This window comes from Crocodylus siamensis, chromosome 5 (assembly GCF_052110815.1).
Source record: "Crocodylus siamensis isolate JL-2025a chromosome 5, ASM5211081v1, whole genome shotgun sequence".
Taxonomy (NCBI): Eukaryota; Metazoa; Chordata; order Crocodylia; family Crocodylidae; genus Crocodylus; species Crocodylus siamensis.
The window spans coordinates 4,655,277-4,683,188 of record NC_143399.1 but is presented as its reverse complement, the minus strand read 5'-3'; the positions used below and the strand labels follow the sequence as shown (position 1 = coordinate 4,683,188).

The following is a 27,912-nucleotide window of genomic DNA, read 5'->3' as shown; positions in this document are numbered from 1 at the left end:
GCGGAGTGGATTCTCAATCTTGCAAAATCATTCTAGGTATTTTTGGTATCCCATGTCCTTCGAATCACACTTACAATAAAATTGCCATTTGCATCAAATCAGAAATCAGGCAGTAGCATTTTCCCACATCCTCCTTAGCCCCCAAATTGTTGGGTAACAGCATGAGCATACTTGTACTGACCTCAGGAGAGCATCACATGGAACAAAATGCAGCAAGGCGGCCTCATTGCAGATTATTTAGTCCCTTCACCACAAATCACCAATATCATATTCTTTATTCTCCTCCTACCCACCTGCTCCTGTGTCTTCTGCTCATGCTAAAGGCACCTGCATTCAAAGAAAGAGCCGGCTTCACTTGGGAAGGCCAAAGAAACAGAAGGATAAAAAGGAGGAATAGTGCAGTCGTGGTTTGAGATGTTCTAGGGTAGGAGATTACAGAGCTAGAAAAAACAAACCAAAAAAAAAAATTTGCTAATGAACAGAAAGTGGAAGGGGCTTAAATGCATGATATTTTAGAGCAATGTTACCCCATGTAGGGGGTGTGTCTGCACGTTTCCCCTCAAGAGTGGTTTCAATAGGACCCTCCCCACTCTGAACCACCCTCCCCAGCAAAAAAAAAAAAAGTGCTGGGAGCGGTGAAGTCATTAACAAGTGCGTGTCTCTTTAAATCCGCCGCCAATGCTGCCTCCTGTTGCTATGGGGATGCCAACAGCCGCCTCCTTACTGCGCCTGCGCGCTCCGCTGACCGTTTAAAGCGGCAGTGTTTTTAAACACTCACCCCCGTTTCCCCCTCCGCGCGCGCTTGGCGGTTGGTTGCCCGGGGCGGCCGCTGATTGGTTGAACGCGTGAGACCACCGCGGCGCGCGGATTGGGCCGGCGCCGCCCGGAGTGGGTGGGACGCCAGGAGGGGAGCTTTCTGATTGGTGGAGAGAGCGGAGTGAGCTCCTGATTGGTGGAGAGAGCGGGGTGGGCGGCAGGGCGGGACGCTCCAAGTCAGGGGCCTGCGGAGGCTGCGGTCTTCCCCTCGGGGCACGGTGAGGGCCTGGGCTCCCCTTCCCAGCCCCGGGGCTCTCATGGGGGCAGGTCCCTAAATTGGGGGGGACAGTTTGGGGACGGGGGGGCAAATTTGGGGCCCATATGCATGGGGGGGGGCCAGGCCCCGTGTCTGGATTGGCTCAGGACTTCTTTTTACTTAATTTAATTTTTAATTAAATTATTTCATTTACATTAACCTATTAAATTTCCATCCTGAACACACCGCCCACTCCCCTCTGACATGGCTTTCTCATAGTTGATGTGACAGCCGAGACATTGCAATTAATTTCTGTCGTTGGATTCATGTTTCCGTCCTTTTTTTTTAAATACCGAGTCCTTTCCATCTCGCTTCCCCTCCTAGAAAGAAGCACTGCGCTGTGGTCCTGGTGGCCTGCGGGCATGGAGGCGGTTCGTGCGGGCTCGGGAAACCCGGCAGATCCAAGGTAGCCGCGTTTCTGCCCCGCTGTTGTTGGGAAACGGGTTGTTTTCCCCTGCCCCCCCCCCCTTGCCGAGAGCGCGGACACGGATATGGACACGGTCCAGGTCTCAGGACAGCTGGGTTGGTTGTGAGTTGCTCTGCTGACGGATGAGTCATGCGGGAGTTGCTTCTGGAGGCCCTCGTCGAAGTCCTCTCCTGCAAAATAGTGTCTGCATAGGCTTGAAATGCTGCTTTTGTCTCGAAGACCATCCTCATTACAGGATAATTTATTTTAGGGGTTTGAATTAAGAGGCAAAGATTGGGTAATGTGAGCGGATGAAGGGTTTGAATTAAAGGGCAAAGATTTGGTGATGCGAGTGGACAAAGGGGTTTAAATTAAGGGGCAAAGGCTTGGTAATGTGAGTGGATGAAGGGTTAATTCTACGTGTTTATTCCAAGCAGGTTTTTTTGTTGTCTTTTTTTCATTCTGATTTTAAGTGATTTTCCCCACCTCCCCCATGTTAAACATCCATTAAAGAAGCAGGGTCTGTTCTCATACAGTACTTGTCACTTGGAGAGACATTTCCTTTCTCTCTTCCGTCTCCTGTAACTGTCTCCAGTCTGTGCTGTCTGACCCTCTGCGATTTGTCACACCTTCACCTTTTCATTAACCCAATGCCAAGTTGGAGAATTGGGTTCCCATTTTGGAATAGCCAAGATGCGGACTGAGCATTGGGAAATGCAGAGAGGCATGTATGGTGGAAATGGTCACAGTGGGATCCAGGTGTCAGTCAAAGTGAGGGTAAAGGTCCCATAAGGATTGCGACTAACTTCTTAAATGTATAGTATGGCTTATGGGTAGATGTGAGATCTTTTATTAGACCACCAATAAAAGATCTCACATCTGCCCAAAAAACCTTGCCTGCCTATATCCTTAGACCAGCACAGCTACAATCAAAAACCCAGTACTATGGCTTATGAGCGCTGGGGAAGTAGTCAGGTGGGCAGTATGGAGGCAATTGGGCTTGACAGACAGGTGGAGACAGCTTTTTGTGCCTGATAAGAGACATGGAGGGTTGAGGGGGTGTGAAAGAATGGAGACAGGAATGAGAGAAAGCAATGACGCTGTAAATAAGGGAGAGCCGACCTGTGGCTCTAGTGCCACCACTCAGGCAGTCTCCATGTGGCACTCAGGGAGGAGGCAGGCAGCACAAGAGAGAGGGAAAGAAGCATACGGCAGAGCAGGAGATCAGGTAGGGAGTAGAAAAGAGCAGTAGATTGGGCAGGGCATGAGGATCAGGTGGCATACAAGGAGAGCTGTTTTGTGGAACACTTGTCAAAAACTTTGGCCCTCACTAACATAGATAATTTTCAAATGTAGAGGGGCTGCTACAAAGAAAAAACAGGATCTTTTCTAGCTGCTCATTTGACAATGGCCACCCTTGGGAGTAGCCGTGCTTCCTCTGGTGACTGTTGGACTTCTGCCTCTCAGATGTGTGAAACCAGTACCTTTCATAGGCATGGCTGATTTTTCCATTCCTGTCTTTTCGTTTCTTACTCAGTTGATTATTATTTTCATTTAGGAAGAAACAAAACTTTCCTGTGCCTGAAAGTTAACAAAATATAGACAATAATTAAAAGTCAGTTTTTGTTTCCCATTTCCCTTGATATATAATGCTGGGTCAGGAAATGTCTTAATAGTGTATTTTGAACAATATTGATGCTGGCTTCTGTCCCATCCAGGAGAGCACATAACAACTGCAGACTCTCCCAGTACCTGAACCAAGGGTGTTTGTATCCAAAAACTTGCAAAGAACAATTTTTCAAACTATTTAGTTGGGCTAATAAAAGATACCACATTTACCCAAAGAACCTTGCCTGCCTATTGAGCAGTGTTGACACACTTAAACTTACCAAACAATGTGTTATTGATGGTGTGTTCAAACTGTTTCTTAGTTCCTTAGTTGCCAGAAAAGCCTGATTCAAGTTACTGTCCAGATTCTGGACCATAGTCAGATTTCTGCAAAGATGTATCAATGGGCTTTACTTTAAGCAGGTGAATAGTCCTGTTCAACTAAGTCGGACTACTTGTAAGTTTAACATTGAGTGTAATTGTGTTGTTGTTTTTTGGTGGTTGTTTTTTTTTTGTAGTGGAACATAGATGGCTTTTTTAATAACAGGCATATTGTCTTATTTAACTTACTAATACTCTGTTACAGCTGAAAGAATCTAACTTGCTCTGCACTTGACTTTTTTTTTATATATTTCACTTAAACTAGAATGGTAGACTAATCAATTATGCTTTTAGCTGTCTAGATGTTGAGGCAGCTTCTAAGAGTTGGGCGTTCTGTGGTAGTTGCTTCTGATTTTGAGTAGTTGAGTGGTAGTACTTAGTGGTAGACAGTATAGAGAAAACAGTACTTAAACCAAAGCTTCAGTTTAAAGCAATAATTTTGTGGGAAGATGTGCATACAGCTTTTTGGCTTTGAAAAACTGTACATTTGTGCTTCTTCCTTTTAAGATTCTAAACTAGGAATCTGATTTATCTGGCTGTATTTTTTTTTTCTGAGAGCCTTTACCGTCATAGCCAGCTCCAAAAGGATAAAGGAGACAAATGGGGCAGGGCCTCAGGATGGAGAAATCTCTTACGAGAGAACTGGGAGTTTAGAAAGAAGCTGTAGAGAAAATAACTTGACCCATTTTATGTTTGGGAGATTCACATATATATTAAGGGGAAATACACAAACAAACACAACAATTTTCCTTGAAATGTTTGTGATAGGATGCTGACCTTATGGTTCTGATCACTAAGTATACCTAGTATTTTGTTTATACATAAAAATAAAATATGCTAAATTAACAAGCATTGGCTTGTATATGGCTCGGTGAGCTCTTAGAGTAAAATTGATAGACATTGGGCATGTCTGCTCATTTGTTAATGTGCCATAGTTACTGTGCATTTAGTTTAGTACTTGCTTAATAAAGTACTGTCTAAATGCTCAGTAAGTACAATTACTTCACAGTAGCACCGGCACATGGTTTAGTGATGCTTACTGCACATTTAGCCTAATACTGCACAGTAGGCTATTAGCATGGTTTTTAACCTCCATGCTACAGGGCAGTGTTATTACGCTCGTGTTCAATAAGCGTCCCATGTAGACAATGCCCACGGTGTACAGAAAATTGAATGGTTACAGGTTAATGTCACAAATCCAGTTTAAGGCTATGGTTGCAATGACAGGCTGTGGTGGTAGCAATATGATATGCCTGTGTTTTGTATGCTATTTGACTTAATTGTTTCTTTACATAGTATTTAAAGTATACTCCTTTTTAATGGAGCAAATCCTGACTTTAATACTGCTGAAGAAATTGGAAGCTGACCTTGCAAGTGTCTCTTTATTTAAAAAATAAATAAATACTCCCAGTTAAGTGAGAAGATTTCTAATTGCTCATTTTCCAGTCCTCATACTTCTCTCCACTCTGCCTTGCCCTTGTGTTTTACTTAATACTTAGATAAAGCTAAAAAAATAGCATTATCTTGGTACTCATACTAAAAGTATACAAAGGAGCTGTAGCAATAAGCCTTCTAAAATGGGCAAAATGTATGTCTTGCTGGCCTTATCTGTTTTAAAGGAAAAAAAACTTCTGCTGAAGTTATCTTGACTTTCTGAAAAATCCCAAACCTCTGTTTTTTTCCTTAGTCTGTCTTCTGGTCCCCCAAACAAAACAGAGTAAAACTACACAGATTATGTTTAATATGTTTCTGACTACTTTTTCTTTTGCAGGATTGTTTCAAGCAGAATGGTACCACTTGCCTTTCCTCCATCCAAGTGTGCACTTTGGGATCCAACACCCATAGGAGATGTTATTGGCTCACATCTCAGTTTTTACAGGTATAAGTAAGATCCACCTTTGTTTGAGTTGGAGATTTTTAAATGAGAAGGTTATTGCACGTGTGTACAGAGCACACCTCTGTCACATTCCTCCTGGAGATTAATGTATTACTTTCACCCTGGTAATAGACTGTTCTGGAACTAGCTCACCAAAACTTGCCTTGTGTAAAATTTTATTGAGAGGTCGTGTGAAGATTAACCTTCTAGGCGACCTTGTATTCTTTTATGCCTCTACATACACAAAAGAACCTGACTTTCCTAGATCCCAGACCTGCAGAAGCTACTGTCTGCTATGACTCTGCTGCAGTTCAGGGTGGGACTATGCAGAAGGTCTGTTTACAGCAACCATTACCTCACAAGTATCTTGCCATGACTACAGTATACGTATCTAGCCCCTTCCCTCTGAAGTATTGTCAGGTCTCTTGTCCACGTACAAAACCACAGTTAACGGGGTTGAGATGCTCCCATCAATTATAACCTGCCCATTCAGAGAAGAGGTAGACAGAAATTGTAAGGTACAAGTGTGTCTTTTGTTTTTTCTGGCTTAGCAGTCTTCTGTCTTGACATGCCTACTGATAAGAACCATACTGAAAAAGTGTCACATGAATTGTTTGGCAACCTCAGTTAAACAGATTAGCATTGGATAACTCTCCTCACAAGATCTAAACGTTTTCTAAATGGCAATTTTAACATAACTGTTCATTAATATTCAGCTCTGAGCTTCTTACCTAACCTTGAGCAGGCACACTTTGGGCTTGCTTTAAATTTACACAGGCAACAGCTTCGATCTACAATCCTTCCACTTCTAGAGTTTTTGTTTTGACTCTAGAAGTAGTCTACGAAAAAGGCATCTGAAGTTTAAAATGTCTTGGGTTCCACACTTATTTTTTATGATCATGGTATCTGCATCTTTTCCTGTTCAGGGAAGTAACACTTTGGGATCCTAGATGGATGATGCATCTTAGGTCAGAGTCCTGTTTCCTGCTATTGTAGGCAACCCCAGTGTTATACAAGGGGTTACAAATGACAAACTGATTAAGTTCCATCTTTCTTTTCTCCACTGTCCATCTGGAAGGCTCTTCTAGAACCCTAATTTTGTCATAAATCTCCTTTCTGATTTTCAGCTAAACTTACTCATACCCCATTTGTAACCTTTGGGGGTGTTTGCCAACATTGTCTTTTAAATTAAATAGTTCCTCACTCATCTTGGTGTTACTCTTTTGTGTTCATAGAGAACAAACCTATGCCTACTCGGCCCCTCTTAACTCTTGGCTAAACAAGGCTCTCTTCTAGCTATTTCCTGTAGAAGAGGCTTTCAGTTCCCCTTATCATCGTAGTAGCTTTGCCCCCCTTCACTAGACATGTTCCAATTGCACGGAATTCATCTATTTTGACCACTGGTGACCAGAGTTCTTGTACAATGGCACTGAAGCTTTCCCGTCTTTCGTTTATGGCTTTGCATTGTTGCTGCACTTGTTTGGTTTTCTCTGCAGTCTAATATTTGTTTCTTGAATGGCTCATTTAGGATAGAAGATCTTTTAAATTTCTAGACGGATCTAAAATGTTGTTTGCACGACCTACATAAATCATTCTCTTCTTCAGAAACCCTAGATTATTAATGATGGAGAAGACGCTGCATCTTGCCTACCGCCATGCTAAACAAAGTGAAAAAAGGTTATTTTCCTGTTTTTTGCTTGGAACTCTTGCAGTGGATGAAGGTAACTATTTAACAACAGAAATATCTCATTAAGTAGAGCTTCAATTCCCAATCTGTGGTACCCGTACCACCAGTTGTACACAGACAACCTGTCAGTGGTACACATTAGCAGATTTATTATAATTACTTTATATGACAAAAATTGGCTCGTGGTACTTACTGATTTAAAACGACACAACCTTAATGCACAATCTGTCATTTTGGGAACCGCTGAAGTAAGAGTGTAACTGGCTAACTTCTTGTTGCTTTAGGTGACTGAGCAAATTAAACTTTATTAGATTTTTTTTCTGCATGAAATAGGCAGTGTATTACTTCTCAACTTTTTGTCATAATTTTTCTTCATTTTCAGATGGTGAAGGTGTGTCACTGATAATAGACCGATTTGATCCTGGTCGAGAAGTAACGGGTGGCTTAGAGAAAGTCCCAACTGCACCTCTTCCTGGAGACTTCTTGATTCCTTGTACAGTTAACGTTTGGGGATCATCTTCAGGAGATATTATAGTGCACAGTTCTGAGGACCTGAGCTCGGCTTTTAAGGTGAATGAGCCCTGGCATCTTTCCATCTTTTAAATAGTAAATTGACATGAAGATATGACTATAAAGTACATAGTATTTTTGCTTCCTAACCATGAGTTTTTGAATCCAACACACAAAACAGTGACTGAAAAATTACTGTTTGTCTTGTGTGAAATAAGCATTTTGGTCTGCATAATCTTCCCAGTAAGCTTCTTCTATTGGCAGAGTATCAGGGACCAGTTCAGCATGAAGTCCGCTGTTGTTTACTTCTGTCATTTTCTGATTGTTGGGCTAATATGAAGAAAACTTGCAGTGCTCCAAAAGCTCTCTTGTGAATTACTGTTTCAGTTTATAGGGCACTTTTCCCTAAAACCTTATCATTAATTATTACCACTAACACCTGAATATCAACTTGCCTTAAAGTCATCCGCAAAGCAAATAACCTTTGCAGCCTCTTTTTATTGCTGTTTTGTAACGTATAAAGGTCACAAATTATTTAGCCACATTTTATTATGTATTTGGCATATCTTTACTTCCCTGTGCCTATTTTTGGGATGGAAATGTTTGGGTTAGTTCTTAGACCTCCTGTCTGCCTATATATGGATTTGTATTTATTAGTTACTGTGTCAGAAGGAAACTGGACACTGTCTTGTACTCCCAGTATAACCTACAACAGTTATCAACTAATGCTTAAGGGATATCTAGCTTTATCCGTTCTGGAAACATTTTATATTCCTTTTCATTCTGTTTAATGTAGCTATTAGTTTTTGAGGTTGAAGTTGATTCTTTTTCTTTTTTTATGGTGCCTGATCAATGACTTAAGCTCCTACACACGACTAATATTTTATATACATCGCATCATATATTTATCTCACCTTTTTAAACAGTTTTTCCACTCTCTCACAGGGTCTGGGGCAGAATCTGTGCAGTAGAGACTCTTTGGATATTTCCAAACTGCTTACTGTTAGAACTCATATTGCTTCTGTTGAGAACATGGACGACCTACATTTTGACTTTCACTGGGCAGCCATTACTATGGCTAATACCTTAGAATATACTCCTGTGAAATCTGTCCCAATCATCCCTACAGCCCTGGCAAGAAACTTGAGCAGCCACATGAATATTTCACAAGTTCAGGGGACCTACAAGTGTGGGTAAGTGAAGTTTAATGTTAACTTAGCTTGAACTGCTTGTTAGTTGCATATTCCAGCATGATAGCACAATGAGGGAGATCCTTTCCCCGCAGTGGAGCGTTGGTAAAATATACAGTGCTTTTTTTTTCTTTCTCCTTCCGAGTAAGACGATCCAACTATTTCACAGTAGCTTAACATAGTAAACATAAGACACTGTTCCTCAAAGAGCTGAGAGCAGGAGAATTGATTCTGCATAACATGTCTTTTTACTTGGAGGTTTTGCTTTGGGCTTCAGTTAACAAAGCTTGTAGCTCTATGTAGGAATAGAGAAAATAACAGAATTAATGGTAGTCAACGTATTGTCTTCTAGAAAATTATACACATAAAATTAGTGGAAGTTCCTGCAGTACAAATCCTAAGAATTTGCTTTAAAATATCCTTCTTATAAACATTGCCTACAAATGCTTTTGAAAGATGTCAGAATTAAGCTTTTTAATGGCTAATGCACTTCGTAAGTGGAAGTAGTGATGAACATTGTGTTATGGCAGAGTTTCAAATAGTTAAATATCCCAGAACAAAATGCAGTTTTTTAACATGGGATGCTGATCAAGTACAATCAACCATATGTCTAATCTGGTGGCTTTGGACCTGGGTCTGTGTACCCCCCAGGGGTCTGCAGACCAATGTCTAAGGGGTCCACGAAAGATGACTCTAATTCAAAAGTATGTGAATACCCACACTTACAATTCAAAGGGGTCCACACCTCCATTCAAAATTTTAGGTGTCTGATCAGGTACACGTTGTATAGTTTCTCTCCTCTTAAATTTATATAATGAGTTCTTGTTCCTTTTTTTGATTGGGAAATAACTTGCTGTTTGTAAGAGCTTGAAAAAATACCTCTCCATTCCTGTATGTTAAAAAGGACTTTACTTTCATACATCTTTATTCTGTACTACCTTGTATTTTCAGCTGTGGATTGGGAGATAACCAGTCAGCCAAATGGGGTCAGCTGTAATTAGTTTAGTATTCTGTGCATATATACCACATTGCTCTTAAGATGCTGTATTCCTTGTTTGTTGAAGCCACAAACTTATATAGCTGATGTTTGCTTCAGTAATAGCTTGGAGCAGGGGTTGGCAACCTGTGGTCCATGGGCTGAATCGAATTTGCGGAACCATTTGATTTGGCCTGTCAGCCTGGGGCTTTGCCTGCAGGGGCTTCCTCTGTTCTCAGCAGCCAAAGGGTGGGGAAGCTTTTCTGTCCTATACCACAGTTCAAGAGTATCTGTTTTGCCCAAGAAGTGAGTCTGGAGAAAGCATTGCCACCCAAAACTTCCCTACATTATCTTCTGAAAGTGTAATTTTAACATGGAATTTACTTGCAAGCATTGTACTTGACTTCCTGAGTCTTTGGAAAAAAGAAACAGTTGGCCTATTTTATTTCAGATACCTTACAATGGACCAAACCCGAAAACTGCTTCTGGTGTTGGAATCTGATCCCAAAGCCTGTTCTTTGCCATTAGTTGGAGTGTAGGTATTTGTTTTGTTTTACATAATTTCTTTGCCTGGTATTGGTAACACTTAATGGAATATTTTGATAAGCGTGTCGTGAAGAACACACCGTTTTTAATGGCAAAACCTTTCTTCCCTTTCTTTTAGTTGGCTGAGTGGCATCACCCATGTCTACAGTCCACAGGTCTGGGCCTGTTGCCTGCGATATTTGTTTAGTTCTTCAATTCAAGAAAGGCAAGTATTTCTACAAAAAAGTAACGGATAGCTTGACCTACAACATATGAACGATAGCATAGAAAACTTACTCTTGTTTTCTCACTTTGACACCCATAAATGTATGTCCACCTTGGGTAATTGAGTACAGAGATAACAGTATGAGTCCTGTGGTTCTGAGTGCCATACAGGAGGGGAGACAAGACTCTAATGGTCTCCTCTGGCCGTAAAGTCTTTTAATTTTTAATTTAAAGTATTAATGTTTGTATTATTGTTAATTTAAAGTATTAATTTGTATTTAAAGTATTAATGTTTCTGAAGAGTAATGTTAAGCAACCAGGTAAGCACCCCAGTAGTGATCAGAAGAGGATAGGGATGAAATATTAATCTTTCAGGCTGGATTGACTTTTAAACACTGATTTAAAGTGGCAAGCAAGAAACCCCAGTTTAAACAATTGGACTTTAATCTTTTTTAAATTTGTGTTTCTTTTCCATGGGAATTTTTTGTTCTTATTAGCTAGTGTAACCATTCAAGAACGTTGATTTTAAAATTAAATACCGTTTTTATATTAAATTTGGTGTCACTTCTTGCCAACAACTGGTTATGCTATATTTGTATACATGTAAGCGATTTACCTAGCTTTACATTTAGCCATTTTAAGTTTTAGTGTGTGTTTGTTAGGAAACAGCGAATGACATTCTAATTTGTGCTAACCTATATTTGGATGGAAACTGGAACTCAATTAAATGCCCCCAAAACAGCATTCTGAAGTTAGGCAATAACTAAACTAATCTTGAATGTGCCAGATACTTAAGAAAAAAGGCTAGTCAAGCATGTTTTGCTTTTTAAATTGTTTTCTTGACTGTAGGTATTAACTGTAGTGATATTGACTATTTCTCATCACCATGGGCCAGACTGTAGATATCTACAGACCTTTGAATGATGCAGATTGGTGCCTAATAAGATTTTGAACATTCCTTGGTAAATAGAACGCCAGGTTCTCATTAACTTCAGCCTCTATTGATTCTACTCTTGGAAACAGATTAAGGTTATTTGGCATAAGAGTACTCCCATGGGGAGTCAGGTAAAGTAGCTAGTCTTATCTGCTTTGATCAGAATTACCTTCCTGGACAGGCAAGCCCCTGAAACTTAAGTTGGAAGTGATACATTTTGCTGTGTTAGTCACTGCAGTTTTGACTGTTCCTTTTGCTTGTCTTCCCATTTCTTTCACATTTTAAGGATGTAACCAGTCTGTTTCAGAGACGCTTTAGCTAGTAATTTAAAAACAACTACCACAAATGATACTTTCTGAACCTTGCCCTGTTCCTTTTTCTTGATCTTTTTTTGTTCAGTTTAGGATTTTAAGTTGGCCTCTCATCTACTCTTCTCCAGATGCAGCAAACATTTTAGCATAATAATTTTTAAACGATGATCTTCTCAAAACATTCAGTATCTTAATGCTGAAGGAACACTATTGAAAATGTAGAAGCAACTGAAATACTGTACATTTTAAAACAGAAATATTCTGTTTATAGGACTGCTTTAGTGATTCATTAAGAATCTATAATATTAGACTTCAAAATGAAGTAGGTTCACAGGTTCATCGTGTCTGGAACATGAACGAGGTGCTCTAGGAATCTTTTAAGATGCCAAATATTCACGGGTTTGTCATGTTTTGGGGGGGGGTGTTTGTTTTGTCTTGGTTGTTTGTTTCTTTAAGCCCGGTATTTTCTTGTGACACTCTCTTCTTTCCATCCACAACAACAACGGAAGGGCCACCTGGCTTGTATGTAGTTCCATGCAGAAGGCCAATTTGTCTCAAAGTACGAGTGGTGTCCTCTGTTTTTATATGTGTGTGTTGTTTTGTTTTGTCTTGTTTTGTTTTGAGGGGGAGGGTGGTTTGGTAAGCTGGGAGGTCTTTAACAACGGTCAGGTTAGGTGACAAAATGGATTTTTCTTGAGTCTGAAACTTGGTTTTAATTTTTTTCCTTTCCTCTTATCTAGAGTGTTTTCAGAGTCTGGGAGGTTCCTTATCACACTCTATTCTCTGACACATAAGGAACCAGAGTTCTACGAGTGTCTTCCTTGTAGTGGACAGACTGAACTAGGGTTCCAGCTGCTAACCAGCAAAGAAACTATACACCTCTTTAGAGTAAGTGGCTTGATTGCTTAAGGCAGACATGATTCTTTGAGTAAGTCTGATATCTTTTATTAGACCAGCTTAAATAGTTGGAAAAAAAAAATTCTTAGCAAGTTCTTGGATTTAAAAAACTCTTCATCCGGCTGAGGAAGCCTCTGCTTAATGCATCTTCAAAACTTCAGTTGCAGTAGTAGGTTGGTAAATAAAAACTGAACTGTAGCATAATTGAATCATAGAAATTATTAATGTCTTGCACAGAAACAAATGTCTAGAAAATGGTGTAGCTCTGCAAATTAGAGTAATCACTGCAATAAATCTAACTTACTAATTTAAGAGGCATAAACCCAGTGAAGTCGTCTAAATCAAGCTGTTACTTTCTCAGGGTATAACAAATAATTTTTACCATATAGCATGACAAGTCTACTTTCTTGATGTACATTGCGCAGTCACATTTTTGGCATAAGTATTGCTCAGATTTCTAAATTTGTTGTTTGGTTTGACTGTTCCATGTTGGGTGAACTAGGCAGGTAGAAGAATAATTTTGAGTCATGCATGCTTCTGTGAAGAGGTGCAAATAAAAAAAAAAAAGTGTTAATTATACTACAAACCAAACCCAAAAGAGAAAGGACAGGAACAGTGACTGGTCCACGGATCTCTTGCTGTTTTAAATTTATAGTTTTTATGTAATTATCTCATATTTGTATCTGTTGAAGTCAGTCTTTCCAGTCCATGGGCCGAACAAATCATTTCAGGAAGACCAAAGAGTTCTAGTGAAAGCCCTAATTATTTCCTTTGGCAAGCTGTTTTGCTCTGCTTAAGGCCCCCATGCTCCTGTAAATTATCTACAGGGAAGGCCTCCAGGAAGGGAACTGCTGAGCGGCTTCACCAACAAAGCCAGCAGCTGCTCTTTGTTTATAGATTGCATTAGATTTGTTGGTTTGAGAGAAGCAATGGGACATCAATAGTTAGGGAAGCGATGCTCCTTGTAGCAATGAATGGATTCCAGCACTTCATTTGGAAATTAGAGAAAGGAAGCATCTCTTCAGTTGGCACTCTAATACAGACTTTCTTAAAAACCATTGCCCTTTGGTGCTGCAGTGTAGCTTTCTAGACCTGCAGTTTAGACACCACAGACTTTTTTTGTTTCTCTCTCAATTTCATAAACACATTCATTTCATTTCAGAATGTTGAACCTTCAGACAAGCATCCTATCCTGTTTGAACTGAATGCGGAAAAACAGAATGCAGAAACTGAGTTCTTCAGTAAAGTTTCCAAGACTCTTTCTGTTAGAAGGTGAATCTTTCAAATGTCATTTTCATACATACACAAAGTCTTACCCTCCCACCCCAACACTTGTTGCTGGATTAGGTTCTTCGGCTGGTTTGTGTGACATTTCAGGTTGTAGAATGATAATGATTGTCCCATTCTAGTATTTCATCACTTGAACAAGGAAGGTGCATGGACTCTTATTCCTAGCTTAGAAAGTCCACAAGCTGAACATGTTTCTTGAGGAACTTCTGGGGATTTCTGCACTAGATATGATCATTAAAAGTTTTTGTCCACCTAAATGAATCTTTCTGAATATCTGTTTCTCCAGTATGGACTCTAGTGCTCCATATGACACTGTCCTTGAGTCCTTTCCTTTAAAAGGAAAAGAAAACGTCCTTGCCTTCCAGTATATCAGCTGTGATATGAGCATAGTGGGAAGCTTAGGCTTCATAAATCCACCGTGTAGGCTTGTATGTTGAAATAAGATGGCATTTTGTTTTAAAGATATGATAGATATGTTGCTTCTACTCTTCTCTCACTTCAAGATGTTAAAAAGAAACCTTGTAAATCAGCTTAGAATGTCTTCTAAAAGACCTTAGTTTATTTTATTTATTTATTTTTTTGATTACACACTTTTGGAACAGGTGGACACCATTAATCAGTCCATTTATCTTTATGCTTTTGTGGTCCTTTAACATTTTGTTTGCCACTTGACACTACCAGAGTAGTAAGGACAGGCTTACCAGTTGGTTCTTCCAGAACTGTTACTCATGTCCCACAAGTCTCTTCATTGTTAATATGTGAGAAATAGCCATCATCATAAGCATTCATTCACTCTTGCTTTCACACTGATCACTGTTGCAAACAATTTCACAACAGCTTTTTCTTTTTTTCAGTCCTCTGCAAGGCTCCTCCCCTAACAAACTGTCAGTAAGTGATCATGACTCTGGTGTGGAAGATGAAGACTTGTCTCCAAGACCAATTCCAAGCCCCCACCCAGTGAGTCAGCAGGTAACTAATAACTCTTCTGTAAAGCCTGTCAGGGATCCTGAGAGCTTTGAGAGACATTGATTCACCACTAATTGGGAGGCAGGGGAGTCGCAGAGACTCATTTGTCCAACATGGACCTGGTAGTTTTGTTTCGTAGTCCAGTCAGTCCATCTGTTCCTGGGAGAATAGACTTTTCTGTTAGAAAATTCTAAAATCCCAAATGAAACTACAGGTTCTGTTGTGAAACTATGCACTATATTGTAATATGAAGAATAGAGCCACTCAGATCTTACTGCTGTGGAGTAGCAGTGGCTTTTTGTTTAAGTGAGGGGAAGGGTAACAAACTGATTGAACTGGACCTTTTGAGTTGAAAGAAATGCAGGTCCCACTGGTCCTTCCCTAATTACAGGACTGCCCATTTTATCCCTAGGCTATGGACATTTAATCATTGTAATTAGTTGTTTCTTTAAACCATATTCTATTCTAGTCTAAATGGTTTGAATAGCTGTAACTTATTTATTAAAGACTGTTCAGCAGTTATCCATAAATATCAAGTCATTGCAGACATAAAGACTGAAGCCCAGTCTAGGGACAAGTAGCTCATTGGATTGGGGATAATGTAAAGGAAGGGCATGCTTCACAGCAAGGAGACAGGAATATGCTACTTCCTGCCCCAGAATAGTGCCTTGAGTTGGGAGACTTGGATGTCATGCCCTGTAAGGCAGGGTGAAATTAATTTCTCCTCTTAACAAAGCAGTACACATTCTTTTCCCATCTTTGAATTCTACAGTGTTGAATTATGTGCGTGTGTGCTCAATACCAGCAACTCCAGGTGTTAGGTTTTATCAACTCTGGACCCAGCAGCTTTGGATTCTGTTGCACATTTCTTCCAAGAAGGACAAAGAAATCTACATTTTCAATGAAATAAGATTAAATGAAAAATCTTAAGCGCACTTCAATTAATTCTTGTAACTCTCCTTTCTAGGTTACTAGTATTCATCCTTCAGTTCCTGAACTATCCCTTGTCTTTGATGGTAGCTTCATAGAATCAGCACCTATGTCTAAACCTGTGGAAAATATGAATGCCAAAAATCTCCCACCACTAGTGCATACATCTGTGAAAAAGAACTGTTCAGCAGGACCTTTGTCCAACCAAAAACATTGCTCTGGTAATGATAGGCCAAACTTCAGCACCTCTTCTGGCAATCTGTCTTTGAAACTATTACCCAACCAGCTAAACCCGAAAATTCCAACTTTGAAATCTTGCAGAGGAAAGGAGATTTCTCTACAACAGCCAAACTGTTGGAAAGGTGGACCTCAAACAAGAAAAAAATCTGGATCTTCTTCCTCTTCTTCAACACCAGGCAGTGGGCCTTCTCCTGATACATCTGTACATCAGCCGAGGGTGCCATCTGAGAGACTTGCGTCAAATCTTGATGGAGCCACACACAAAAAAGGGGAACATTCAGTAAGGAGACCTTCGACATCCAGTTCTAAGCAGCCACTTGCTGCCTTACAGCCTTTCCAATACAACTTTGGTTTTTCACCCCAGAACTCAAGAAAACCGACAGATCTACAAGTGCCAGTTCCTCAGGTGCCATCTTGTTATCCAGCCAACATATGCAGCTGTTGTCAGCTTCATGGACACATCCAGTACTGTCCAACAAATGCTTGGCAAGGAATCAGTAAAATAGGGCCCAATCATGCACTAGAAATCCAGTCTGATGTCCCTCAAGAGAGTACCCAAGCAATTTTCCATCAGAATTTTGCTTGTCCAAACATTTGCTGTAGTCCAGTATGTACCATAAATAACCCAATATCCCTAGGGTGTGGAAAAATGGGGGCTTGTTCTCCTCATGATAACAGCGTATCGCCTGGAGTGAGACTTCCTTCATGTTCAAGCCCTTGCAGTCCACAGTCTTGTGCTGCACATTCACCATGCACCCATATTCCTGCCCCTGTAGTGGGATCAGATCATGGAACGATGGGACTATCTCCTGATGCCTACAGGATTCTTGCAGAACAAGATAGACAACTAAAATTACTCCAAGCTCAGGTTTGTTTAGGATATTCTTATTTTTCCCTTACCTAGTAAATGCTTCCTGGCAGTAACACTGATGAACAGAAATTAGTTGCAACTGTCTCTCTCTTCTTTGGTGCGTGTGTGTGTGGTGGGGAAGGGTCATATCAAATTAGGACCGAGTTACATTACACGCAACGCCACTGGTCTCTACTAAAATTAAAGATAAGGGGGGTTTTTTCCCCCCCGATCGTTACATTTGCAATCAGGTAACAGGCAATTACTCTTTTCAGCAGATTTTTTTTGTTTTGCAGATGGATGGATTTTCTAGATGGGTAAGGCAGCTCACTGCATAGTCTAATAGTCCAGTAACTTTGGAATTATAATAAATGTCTATGAAGAGCTAAAGCAGATTGCATTCTTATAAATTATTCTTTCTTTTATTGCCTGCCTCCTCCAATAATTCATCTATTTTATGGATTGTAACATATTAGTGACCTTATTAAACAAGCAAAAATATCCATTATTTGCAAAAGGCTGTTGAAATTCAACAGGCAACAAGTGCTGGGGCTAAAATGCACCTTTTGCTTGTCCACTGAATTTAGTTCAAATCTGGCTATCTTGTTTTTGAACATGTTGCCATGGTCTTTGCATTGATTGCATGTTTCTGGAGAACTCTGACATCTGCCAAAATTGTAAAAGAAAATATATCTTACAAAGCGCCAGGATGCTTACAGAGCATCAAAGGAAAAGGGGTAGATAAAGCTTGGCTTTCTCCTTTTTTTTTTTTTTTTTCCTCCCCTCACCCTCCACTGCAGCTATGTTAGACCTGGTGCCTCGTACAAGTGACCGTTCTCCTTCTTCCTTCAGATAGCAGACTTCCCCCACATCAGCTAACATGGTTCTGCAGTTCAAGAGATGCAAGTCATTTCTGGAACTTTAGGGCTTAAACCAGGAGTGTGCAAAATACAGCCTGCCAGGCCATTCTATCTGGCTCGGAGGGCCCCGCAAAAATGTGGAAAATTAATATTTGTCTGCCTCTGGCTGCCTGTCATGTGGCCCTCGATGGCTTGCCGAAACTCAGTAAGTGGCCCTCTGCCCAAAATAATTACCCACCCCTGGCTTAAACCCTGATGATGATGACGACAATGAAGGGCATGGTATAGTTCCATGTAACAGAATTACCTTTTTTTAATACAGAAATTGGAAGCTATTTTATTTTATTTTATTTATTTTTGACAATCAAAATTATAACCAAAAAAAAACACTAGACTTTTTAATTGTTTGTGAAACCTGAATTCTGCTCCTTTTTGCAAGTGCCTTGATCATGTAATTAAGGACCATATGAAATACTCTTCTACTCCAGGACCTTTATAAAAAAACAAGGCTCTTTAAAACTTGGAGTAGGGATTTTTGGTGTATGTATATAAAATAAAACTTTGTGTAACAAAAATCCTTACTCCAAGTTTTAAAGAGCTTTGTTTTGGTTGCAAAGCTAAGCTCCCAAAGGTTGTAAATAATCCTTATATGAAAGGCACTCACTAGTGGCTTCAAATAAGCTGTATACAAATTCTCTGTGTAATTTTACTATTGTACAGCACCCTGACCTTTTATTAATCTGCTTTTCCAAGCTTAAAAGAGACACTAAAAATCATACTAAGCACTGGAAACTAGAATCCTCCAATGAAACTTTTCCATTACAGCATAAACAGGATTTGAATCCAGATCTTTAGGGATGAAAGACAAATGTAGCAACTTAGTGTCACCTAATATCCTCACTTTTTGTTAACAGATCCAACGTTTGTTGGAAGCACAGACTCTTCACCCCTGCTCCACTAAAAGTGTTACGGCTAATAATACCCTGCAGTCTGAGAAGCAAGTGGAATTTGTCACCATGGAAACACAGTCATCCCCAAATTTACAAATGAGAAAAAGTGTGAGCATTGCTGTGAGCACAGGTAACAGTTTCTTATTCTTTTGCAGTAACAAAGTTACGAATCTTGTTATGTTGCTAGGATTTTTCTTGGGCTTGATTTCAAAAGTGTTGAATGCATTCTCTTCAAGACACAATCAGAGTCAAGTAGCTCCAAATTGGGCCTGTTTTTTGGTTTGCAAGGGAAGACTATAGTTTTTCTTGACTTCTAGGAGGTGAAAGCTATGCCTGATTGTTACTGGAATTTACCTTTTCAGTGTTTTCATTGAAGTCCTGTATATAATCCCAGATTCAGTCACAGTAATGTTGGATCCTTTAGCAATAGTATGCCATGCAGCATTGAGAATATCTAAAATGTATCATTGACAACCTCTCTATTTTCCCAATAATATTCTTTCCAAAAGTAGTATTATTTTATAATGATTAATATTTGTCCAATTATATTGTTCCCTGTCCCTCAATTGGGACGAATCTGTTCCATTTATGTACCTGTTTCTCATGACCACTTGAAAGCTTGTGGCTGATTTGGAGGGGAGAGTCTGACTCTGGCTATTTCCCTGTTTTTAACCTCAGACGACTTTAGAAGTAGGTATATACATCAGTAATTATATTAACCAACTATTTCTTTTGGTGAATTTAAAATGCAGTTTAAATATCTGATAAAGTAGGTTAGTTTTTACAGCTTTCTCAGATTTATTCCGAACTGCAATTCAGATTTAAAATTGGTTTAAAAAAACAAAAAACCCAATCTGTTTATAGATTCATAAATGCTAGGGTCAGAAAGTACCTCAACAGATCATTGAGCCCGACTCCCTGCCTAGGCAGCAAAGAGTGCTGGGGTTAGATGACCCCAGCTGGATGCCTACCCAGCCTTCTCTTAAAGACCCCCAAGGTAGGGGAGAGCACCACCTCCCTTGGAAGCCCATTCCAAATTTTGGCCACCCTTACCACGAAGTTTTTCCTGATATCTAGCCTAAATCTGCTGTCTGTCAATTTATGACCATTGTTCCTTGTTACCCCAAGAGGTGCCCTGGTAAACAGAGCATCTCCAATCCCTTGCTGTATCCCGTAATGAATTTGTAGACTGCCACATGATCACCTCTCAGCCTTCTCTTGTGGAGGCTGAAGAGGTCCAGATCCCTCAGTCTCTCCTTGTAGGGCTTGTCCCTAACCATACAAGTGGCCTCCTTTAGACCCTCTCGAGGCTATCAACATCCTTCTTGAAGTATGGCACCCAAAACTGGACGCAGTACTCCAACTGTAGCCTGACCAGTGCCGCATGGAGGGGAAGTATCACCTCTTTGGATCTGTTCGTCACGTATCTGCAGATGCATGATAAAGTGCGGTTAGCTTTGCTGATGATTTCGTCACAGTGACTAAATTAGCTTTATTTCTTGTGTAGTTTTATTTCTTTTAATTCCTCTGTGTTAAAAGAGCAAAATGTTGGAAAGTGAATGACTTTCTGGCTGTTCAGATTGCTAACTACATACATGTTCCTCTGCTAGGTGCTAGTTTATTTTGGAATGCACCATGTGAAAGACGAGAAGACTCTGTGTCTCAAGTCAAAAAAGATGCTACTGAAATTTCTAAGGGAGATATGAGCATTTCAGTTAACACTGAGCAAGATGCAAGTAATACAAGCATTGCCTCCTCATTAAAGGCTGTTGACATACCCAGTTTTGTAGAGAGTATCCATGTGGCGGAAGGAACTAATCCAGCAGTACTCCGGTAAATACTTTAAAATGTCTTATCGTGGACTTTTTCACTACTTGTCATGTAGAAGCAACAACCTTTCTTTCAGAATTATGCAACTCATCTTTAAGCTGATAAAGTTAAAGAAATCTACAGATAAATACTATTTTGGGACCCCCAAATTAGGGAAGCAATATCCACTTGCCAATTTTAGTGAATGTGCATAATGACCTTAAATCAGCCTCTTTCTTGTGTATAGCTTTAGAGGGAACTCTTAACTTGCCTTTATACGCCTGTGGAACGTCTCCAGGACTTTTATTCTTATAGAATGAATACTGGATAGCAGTGGGATTTGCTTGTTTGTGTTGCTTGCTGGGAATGAAGAATAATTGCTACTGGAACAGTAATTGATAACCTGCATTGACTATCTGGCACAGTGCATGATTTAAATCTTATCTCTTTCAGCACATGCAATTGATTGGTTGGGTTCCGATATTTCCATTATCACTCATGTTTGTTTTAGGATGATGGTGGGGGTCATCCCAGATTCTGCCCTCAGCTGTTACAGGCACAGATAACAATCCGATACAGGGGTTCCCACGTGCCTTGGGATGGCTCACTAGCCTAGCTGCATTTCTGATGCAGAGGCTCGCAATCTAATTCTTAGAACTTCTTGTTCATATCAGTAACTGTAAAATACTTCAATTTGGACTTTGTTTCCTTTTATTGTAGAAACTGGTTACATGCATGGCATTGTGTTGTATTGTGCATGAAACAAAATGGGTTCTTCTTAAAATGTAAATAGCAGCGCCAATTATTTGTGTTAGTTTCCAGTAAAAAGTTATTAAACGTTTTGGTTACTTTGAAGCGTGTGCATATCTGAGAGAGAGAGAGAGATAATATACTCCTCTCTAAGGCAAAGCTGTCTGATCAGTTTGGCCCCATGGGCCAGACAACCTACTCTACCCCCCGCTGGTGAGATGGTGGCTTGGCATCCTGGCTGCCAGAGACACTGTGTTTCAGTGGCTCCAGAACCCATGGGGTTAATGCAGCTGTTAACCCCTCCCATCCCCCCCTTCCTTTTTTCCCCCTGCTGCTGATCTGAGTTGCCAGTGGCAACTGAAGACTTCAAATTTGGCAGTAGGTAAGGATATTCCAGCAAGCCCCACAGGTTGCGGGTTTAACTTCTCTTGGGTTGTATGCTGCTGTGGGCCACTAACTGGACAGCCCTCCTCTAAGGCTTTGATGGAGCAATACAGTGTTGAATTTTGAGGACTTTTGCAGGACATGAAATACATTTTAGGGCCAGACAGCACTGTGAGATCAGCTAATATCATCTCTTTTGTAACCCTAATCCCTAGACTCTGACTAAAGCATGTTTTCTAGAAAGGCAACCTGAAGAGTTGGAGAACCCACCATTTTTTCTTAGTTTGCTTTTCCAGTGGCTAATTAATTATTTATGGCTTAAAAAATTGTACTTTTTTTTTTAATATGAATATGTTTGGCATAATGCTTGCCTCTTGCTAGATTAAAGCCCCTTCCTGCACAGATCTCCACCCCCCCGCCTGCAATGAATTATTTTCCTACCATTATCAAGTTACCACTCGATATTTTAGATAAACCTCATGCAGCCTCTTTGATCTTTCACTGTCCACCCTCCAACTGTATTTGTGACCCTGAACCTTTTCTGCAGTCACTCCCAATTTTTCAAAATCTTTAATATCCAGAGTACTTGAGAGGTGATGGTAAGATTCCTCCCCCCCAAAACAAGAGTTTAACAAAAAAAAATAGCATGTCCTGTTCATACTGCTTTCACTAAATGGCAAAGCGCTAATAACTGCATCACTTTTAAATGGAAAGCAAGAATGTCAGTATTAACTCACAATAACTGCATGCTCTTTCTCTCTCTCAGGAATGAGCCAGTTTCTCCAGCATTAGCTCCACATTCCCTGTTGGGAGAAAGTGTTAGCATGTGTTTACAGATGGGACCAACAGAGGGAGCTAATAACCACGTGGTGGTAACAAATGAACCGGAGCTGCCAGCTGTCCCATCACTGCCGAGTCACCCTTCAGAGGATCAGAAGTTTTACCAGGATATATTGGTAAAAAAAAAAAACAAACCAAAAACAAGCTTTTTCATACTTTATTTTAAAACTTCCAGAATAAGAATAATCATTGTCAGAACTGCTATGGGCTCTATGCAGTCACAAACCTTCAGGCTTTTGCATGGTCAGACTATGCAGTTGTCACATCCATTTCTTTTTTTCCTCTGTTTTCTGTATTGTGCATTGATTCGGTCAAGCTTGTCACTTGTTTTTTGGTTTTGGGGTTGTTTTTTTTAAGGCCTATATAGTCTTTTTGTCCTTCAGTCTCTTCTGGACCTAAATGGTTTGTTTTTGTATACAGTTTTAATAAATTATGTTCTTAATAGCAATAGTTATGCTATTAAGCTATTCACAAATTAGTATTTCCCTGCAAACTGCTTCTGTTCTTTACCATCAAACAATTTCTTCTTTGAAACAGATTAACATTTTTTAAGAATAACAGGTGTTTATAAATCTATCAATTTTTTGTATAAGCCTTCTTAATTTCAAATCTTACATTTTAATGTTTTTCACTATTGCACAATGGAGTGCTGCATGTTTACATTAATATACATGAATGAAACACATCAAAAGCAGTCTAATTTGGCTTCTTTTGTCAGAACAATTTATTTGCAGATTTAGTTGTGTTGTATTTTGTGGGATATGGATGCAGTTACCCGGGAACCCTATTAATCTATGCACACTTCAAATGTCTGTTTCCATTTTCCCTATCTAGGGTCAAGTCAATCGTTTCTTACAGTCTTCCTCTGAAGAAAGCAAACACCCCTCTGTGAAAGAGGAGATGGTCAGCAGCAATAGTACCATATCACAAAATAATAATGGCACAAAGAAAACAAATTCAGAACCTGACCCAGGTCTGGCAGATAAAGACAGTGTGGTTAGTGCAACCCTTAAGCAATTAAGGACTCTTGGAGTGAATATTGAATCACCTGACAAAATGAAGAAAAGGATGCACAAAGTGGAGAATGCCAGGTAACGCTTTGGCCTTTGCTAGTCCTTGTTTTCAGATAGGACCCAATGGGCAAAGACTGAGGCAGAAGGGACAAAATCCAGGGAGCTCAAATTTAGTCTAACCTTTTAGTTTGGTTTCTACTAGAGGCTACTAAAATATTTTCTTAGAGAATTCCACTGCAAAGTCTTGACTCCATCCAAATACTTATGGGTACAGGATGACTCCATAACTATTAGAACAGATTCATATAGCACTTCCAGGCATCCTTCAACCTTGATGCTGTCACAAGAAAGAGCCTTCATTAGTCTTCTAAAAAGTGATATTTACTGCTCTGTATAGTCCAGTATAGAATATAAAAATTGCCACAAATTTGTTTTAATTAAGGTAAAGCTAAGTACCACTTAATTGTGTGTGGCTATTTTTTTGAAGTCTAGCTGTTGTTCAGGATTTCCAGGGGATAAATTCAGCTGTTATCAGACTTTTTAGCTTGACATGGACTGGTTTTGCCCTCATGTCATGTCTGTTTGCTGTCCCAGCTAATCTATGAAGTGACATGGAAAGCACAGACGTATGGAGGGAGTAGAGACAGTGAGGAAAGATGCAGCCCATGAGTCTAGGCTGAGGGCAAACAGGTCCAAAAGTGGGGGGCAAGATGAAGAGAGAACTAAACGGCTAACCCAGGTGCATCAAAGCCAGCTTTATGTACATTTGTCATGCCAGTGAAGTGCCCTTGCAGCATCGGAGAAGTTGTATCAAGCCAGGCCAGGTTTTGTCCACAAGAGGAGGTCAGCCTATCCTATTGGGGATAACAGGACAATTCTTAGCCTTGCACTGCAGGAGGTGCTTTCCCCAAACCTTGCAGTGATCTCTATTGTGTATCTTATTGTTTATCTCAGACACATTTTTTTTTCCAGTATCATTGGTAGTTTGTGGTCTACCCATGTTTTCCATTGATGGGGTGGAACTGTAAGGCAAACTGGAAGGCTTTTTTATATAAATTATCTGAAACAGATCTTTGTTCTGCCATTTTAGTGGCTGTTAAAGGCCTTTTTCCAGAATTCCCTACTGAGCAGTGGAAAAGTTGAGCAAGGAAACAGAACAAGGCCCCATACACTAGTTACTGGTAACTTCTGCATCTGCGTACACACATTCAGATAATACGGGAGAATTTTCCCATGTTAATGTTCTTCTCAGAAAAATAGTTACCCAGAGCTACATGTACAGACTTTCAAAAGGTGAAGCCATGAAGATCAGAGAGCTTTTAGTTCTGACACTGTGCAGGTCGGGGACGGGGGGTCCTTGTGCACACATCTTGGTGTGTGCGCAGGCTCACGTAGTATGCCAGTCAATAGATGGCAGCAGGGCGTCTGCTGATTGACTGACCTAGATGGCCCATGGGGAGCTTGTGTTCCCAGCAGCATAATGACAGGATTGTGAAAGGGGGTATGTTCTGCTCCCTGCTGGAGCAGCAGAGTCCAGTGAGCAGCACTGTCTCCTGGAGGGGAAGGCAGGGATGCTGGAGAACTACGTTGTCTTCTGAGAGAAGCCACAACATGTACAGACATTCACTCTTCCAAGAGAATCTCCCGGGAATGATTTCACTATGGTTTTTTCCAGGTTATTTTTCTCCTGGAGTGGCCATTTTTACTCTGGGAGAAAGCCTGGACATCTGTACACCCATGGTTTCTCCTAGGAGAAACTGAATGTCTGTGCAAGGCTTCATAGCTCTTGTGTTCATTACTTGGGTATATAGACACTTTAAATCTCTTGTTACTAGTACTGTAGATTTACTCATTGGGAGTATGTGGTGAGTAGTAGATTCACTAGTTTGCAAGTGCCGGTCTCCTTCAAGCGATTTTCCAAACAGACATTCTCAGTATGTGTGGGGGGAAGTGCCCTGAGGCAGTGATTGGAAAAAATACGTAAATCAGGAAAAGTAAATGTTGAAACAAATCTCTTTAAAAAAAACTGTCTGAGTAACTAAAAAAATCGTTAGCAAGATTTTTCCCCTTTTTTGGCTTTTGGAAATGGATATGTTGGCAAGATCCCTATTGCGTTCCTGGAATTTGCATGCAATGGCAAAGTACAATATTTGACCAGCAGGGATATCTTTCATCTGGATAAAAATGATCTAGATAACCACATGAAAGGGTAGGGGGAAAAGGTAGCCAATGCTGCTCTGGTTTCCGGACAAATGTTTGGGCTATTGGTTTAAAACTACAAACCCCAAAGGCTGCCTGGACGTGCCCCTTCACAGATATGGTGGTCAGTTTTAGATTATTCAGGGAGTACTTTAATTTGTTTTCTGCCTAGCAATACCTGCGTGCCTATTATTATGCAAAGTATGTATACTAAGGAATAGTCTGATGTGGAAACTATAAATTTGGAGGAGTGGGGAAAATGCACATTGTCTTCACTATTTGCTGATCTGAAATCATAATGAAATATGTACTCGTGTCACAATATAAAAGGACAGTAATGCTAACATTGTGCTTTGTGTTTTTTAGCATATTAGCCTGCATAAATCCTGAAGCAGTGATCCCTGGACTTAATTACATGTCATTCGCTAATGTGGGTATGAGCGGCTTAACTCCAAATGTAGTTGATCTCAGCATGGAAGCAAATGCGATAGCACTCAAGTATCTAAGTGAAAATCAGCTCTCTCAACTTTCCCTTAATCACTCGAGCCAAACAAGCCCTGTAGATTCATCCTTGCAAAACCTCTTGCATACAAATATAGACAAGAGCATGGTGGGCCTTAGCTTAATTTCGCCAAACAATATGTCCTTTGCAACAAAGAAGTATATGAAGAGATATGGACTCATTCAAAGCAATGAGAGCAGTGACGACGAGGAGGATCTGCAGGTTCAAAACAGCAGGATCAGTGTTGGCAAGAGTGAAAATGTGTCGGAGCCAAAGGTTGAGCCTGCATTAGAAGGTTTTAAAGGCTGGAAAGAGCATTCTGAGAGAGCTGGTGAACGATCACCTGCTAATATAAAATCATATGACAGTGAGTCAGCCAGCACTCCTCTGACAAACTCGTGCAGTCCTGTATTAAAAAATATTACAAATGAAATCTTTCCTCCAAAAGTACTTCATCGATCAAAGGAGGATTCATGTCCCATTCAAAAGGATTTAGAGCCCAAAACCAAACTTTTACCTGGGAAAGTAGAATTCACTCAACAACCAGGCAGGCAGAATTTAGGAGATGTTCACATCTTCTCTGAAAACCTGCAAGCTCCTGTGCTTGAAACCTTAAATCAGAGGGACAGTGTGAATTCAGTTGGTACCATTCTTGATGTAAAACACCTCAGACAGTTACCGAAGTTGTTCTGAATTGCTTTGATTTCTTTTTTTAATAAAATATCAACCAGCAGTTAATGGACGCGGAGCCTTGTCAAGGTTAAACAAGATTACAAGAAGCCAGTGAGGAGGGCCTTGGGTTCTTTTAGGTCATTAATCCACCTTGGCACCAAATGATTGACAAAACTGAGTGTAAAATCTACCTGTGCTCCAGTGACTCGCCACATGCTCACCTCACGAGGGTTTGGCTTTCAGATTTGCAAGTCCATATGCACTTTGGTTTACAGTCTGGATATATGTTACATATCCAAAAGGTCAAGCGGTTGAGAGTGGTACCCAGTTTGTGTCCATTCTATAACATGCCTCTAATGATGTCTGCTTGTAACAGTTCAGAGATTGCATTTTTATTGAGCATCGACTCCACTTTTTATATAAAATTTAGACCAGCCTTGAGCCATAAGGTATGTTGTATATTGTTTGTGGATTTTTTAAAAATACAAACAGAGTGAAAGCACTGAATTCTGAAATTCACCCAAGACGAGCCTGATCTTTGTATCAAATTACTTGCATCCGTCCGGATTGCACACATAATAACCACTTAATTTATGTATCATGAAAGCTTAACCAGGAAAGTTGGTAAGTTGTAGCACTTTTTATACCTTTTGTGGAATGAATGCCTATTTATTTGAAAAGTAAATATTAATCATTCAGAGCAGGTGTTCCATAAGCAACAAAGATCAATAGGTTAGTTTTCTATCTTCTTCATTTGCTGTGGCGTTTAATCTATGAGACATTTACCACTTAACAATCACTGTTAATTTAAAGTCAATGACCAAGTACATCAGCTATAGTGATGTTTCACATGGTTTCAAACTTTTTAACAACACTAAGAAGTTTGAGATGGGCAAGCTAATTGGTTTATTTGTTCTTCTGTGTTAATATGTAAATTAACCTGTCATCAAAGCTCTGGAGTGCATTACTGAACTAGCCTTTTTGTAATCCTATAATAGTTTATACATTCTTTGAGTTTGAATCTAATAAATTATTCATTCTTTGAATGTTCTGTTTTGC

General features: G+C 40.0%; 1 protein-coding gene across 3 annotated transcripts; it reads left to right on the top strand.

Annotated features, from left to right (window-relative positions):
* The first annotated feature begins 985 nt into the window (after positions 1-985).
* Positions 986-27,912, top strand: STIL (STIL centriolar assembly protein). 3 transcript variants are annotated; one of them, XM_090048693.1, is made up of 17 exons: positions 986-1,034; positions 1,397-1,478; positions 5,239-5,346; positions 6,949-7,064; positions 7,413-7,600; positions 8,486-8,733; positions 10,158-10,241; positions 10,371-10,457; positions 12,442-12,589; positions 13,761-13,870; positions 14,743-14,845; positions 15,822-16,892; positions 18,649-18,814; positions 20,295-20,517; positions 22,394-22,583; positions 23,302-23,558; positions 26,046-27,912. In XM_090048693.1, exons 2-17 carry the CDS (start codon positions 1,435-1,437, stop codon positions 26,872-26,874), a joined length of 3,972 nt encoding a protein of 1,323 aa, XP_089904819.1. In that variant the 5' UTR covers positions 986-1,034; positions 1,397-1,434; the 3' UTR covers positions 26,875-27,912. The 3 variants fall into 3 exon arrangements, with proteins under 3 accessions (XP_089904819.1, XP_089904818.1, XP_089904820.1); XM_090048692.1 differs by having other exon boundaries at positions 14,743-14,857; positions 26,046-27,911; XM_090048694.1 differs by lacking the exons at positions 986-1,034; positions 6,949-7,064 and having other exon boundaries at positions 14,743-14,857; positions 26,046-27,911.

Coding starts and splice junctions, on each gene's coding strand:
- STIL (XM_090048692.1), top strand. CDS start 1,435: ATGGAGGCGGTTCGTGCGGGCTCGGGAAACCCGGCAGATCCAAG. Junction 10,242..10,370: donor TCTTTGCCATTAGTTGGAGT/GTAGGTATTTGT, acceptor CCTTTCTTTTAG/TTGGCTGAGTGGCATCACCC. Junction 16,893..18,648: donor TAAAATTACTCCAAGCTCAG/GTTTGTTTAGGA, acceptor TTTTGTTAACAG/ATCCAACGTTTGTTGGAAGC.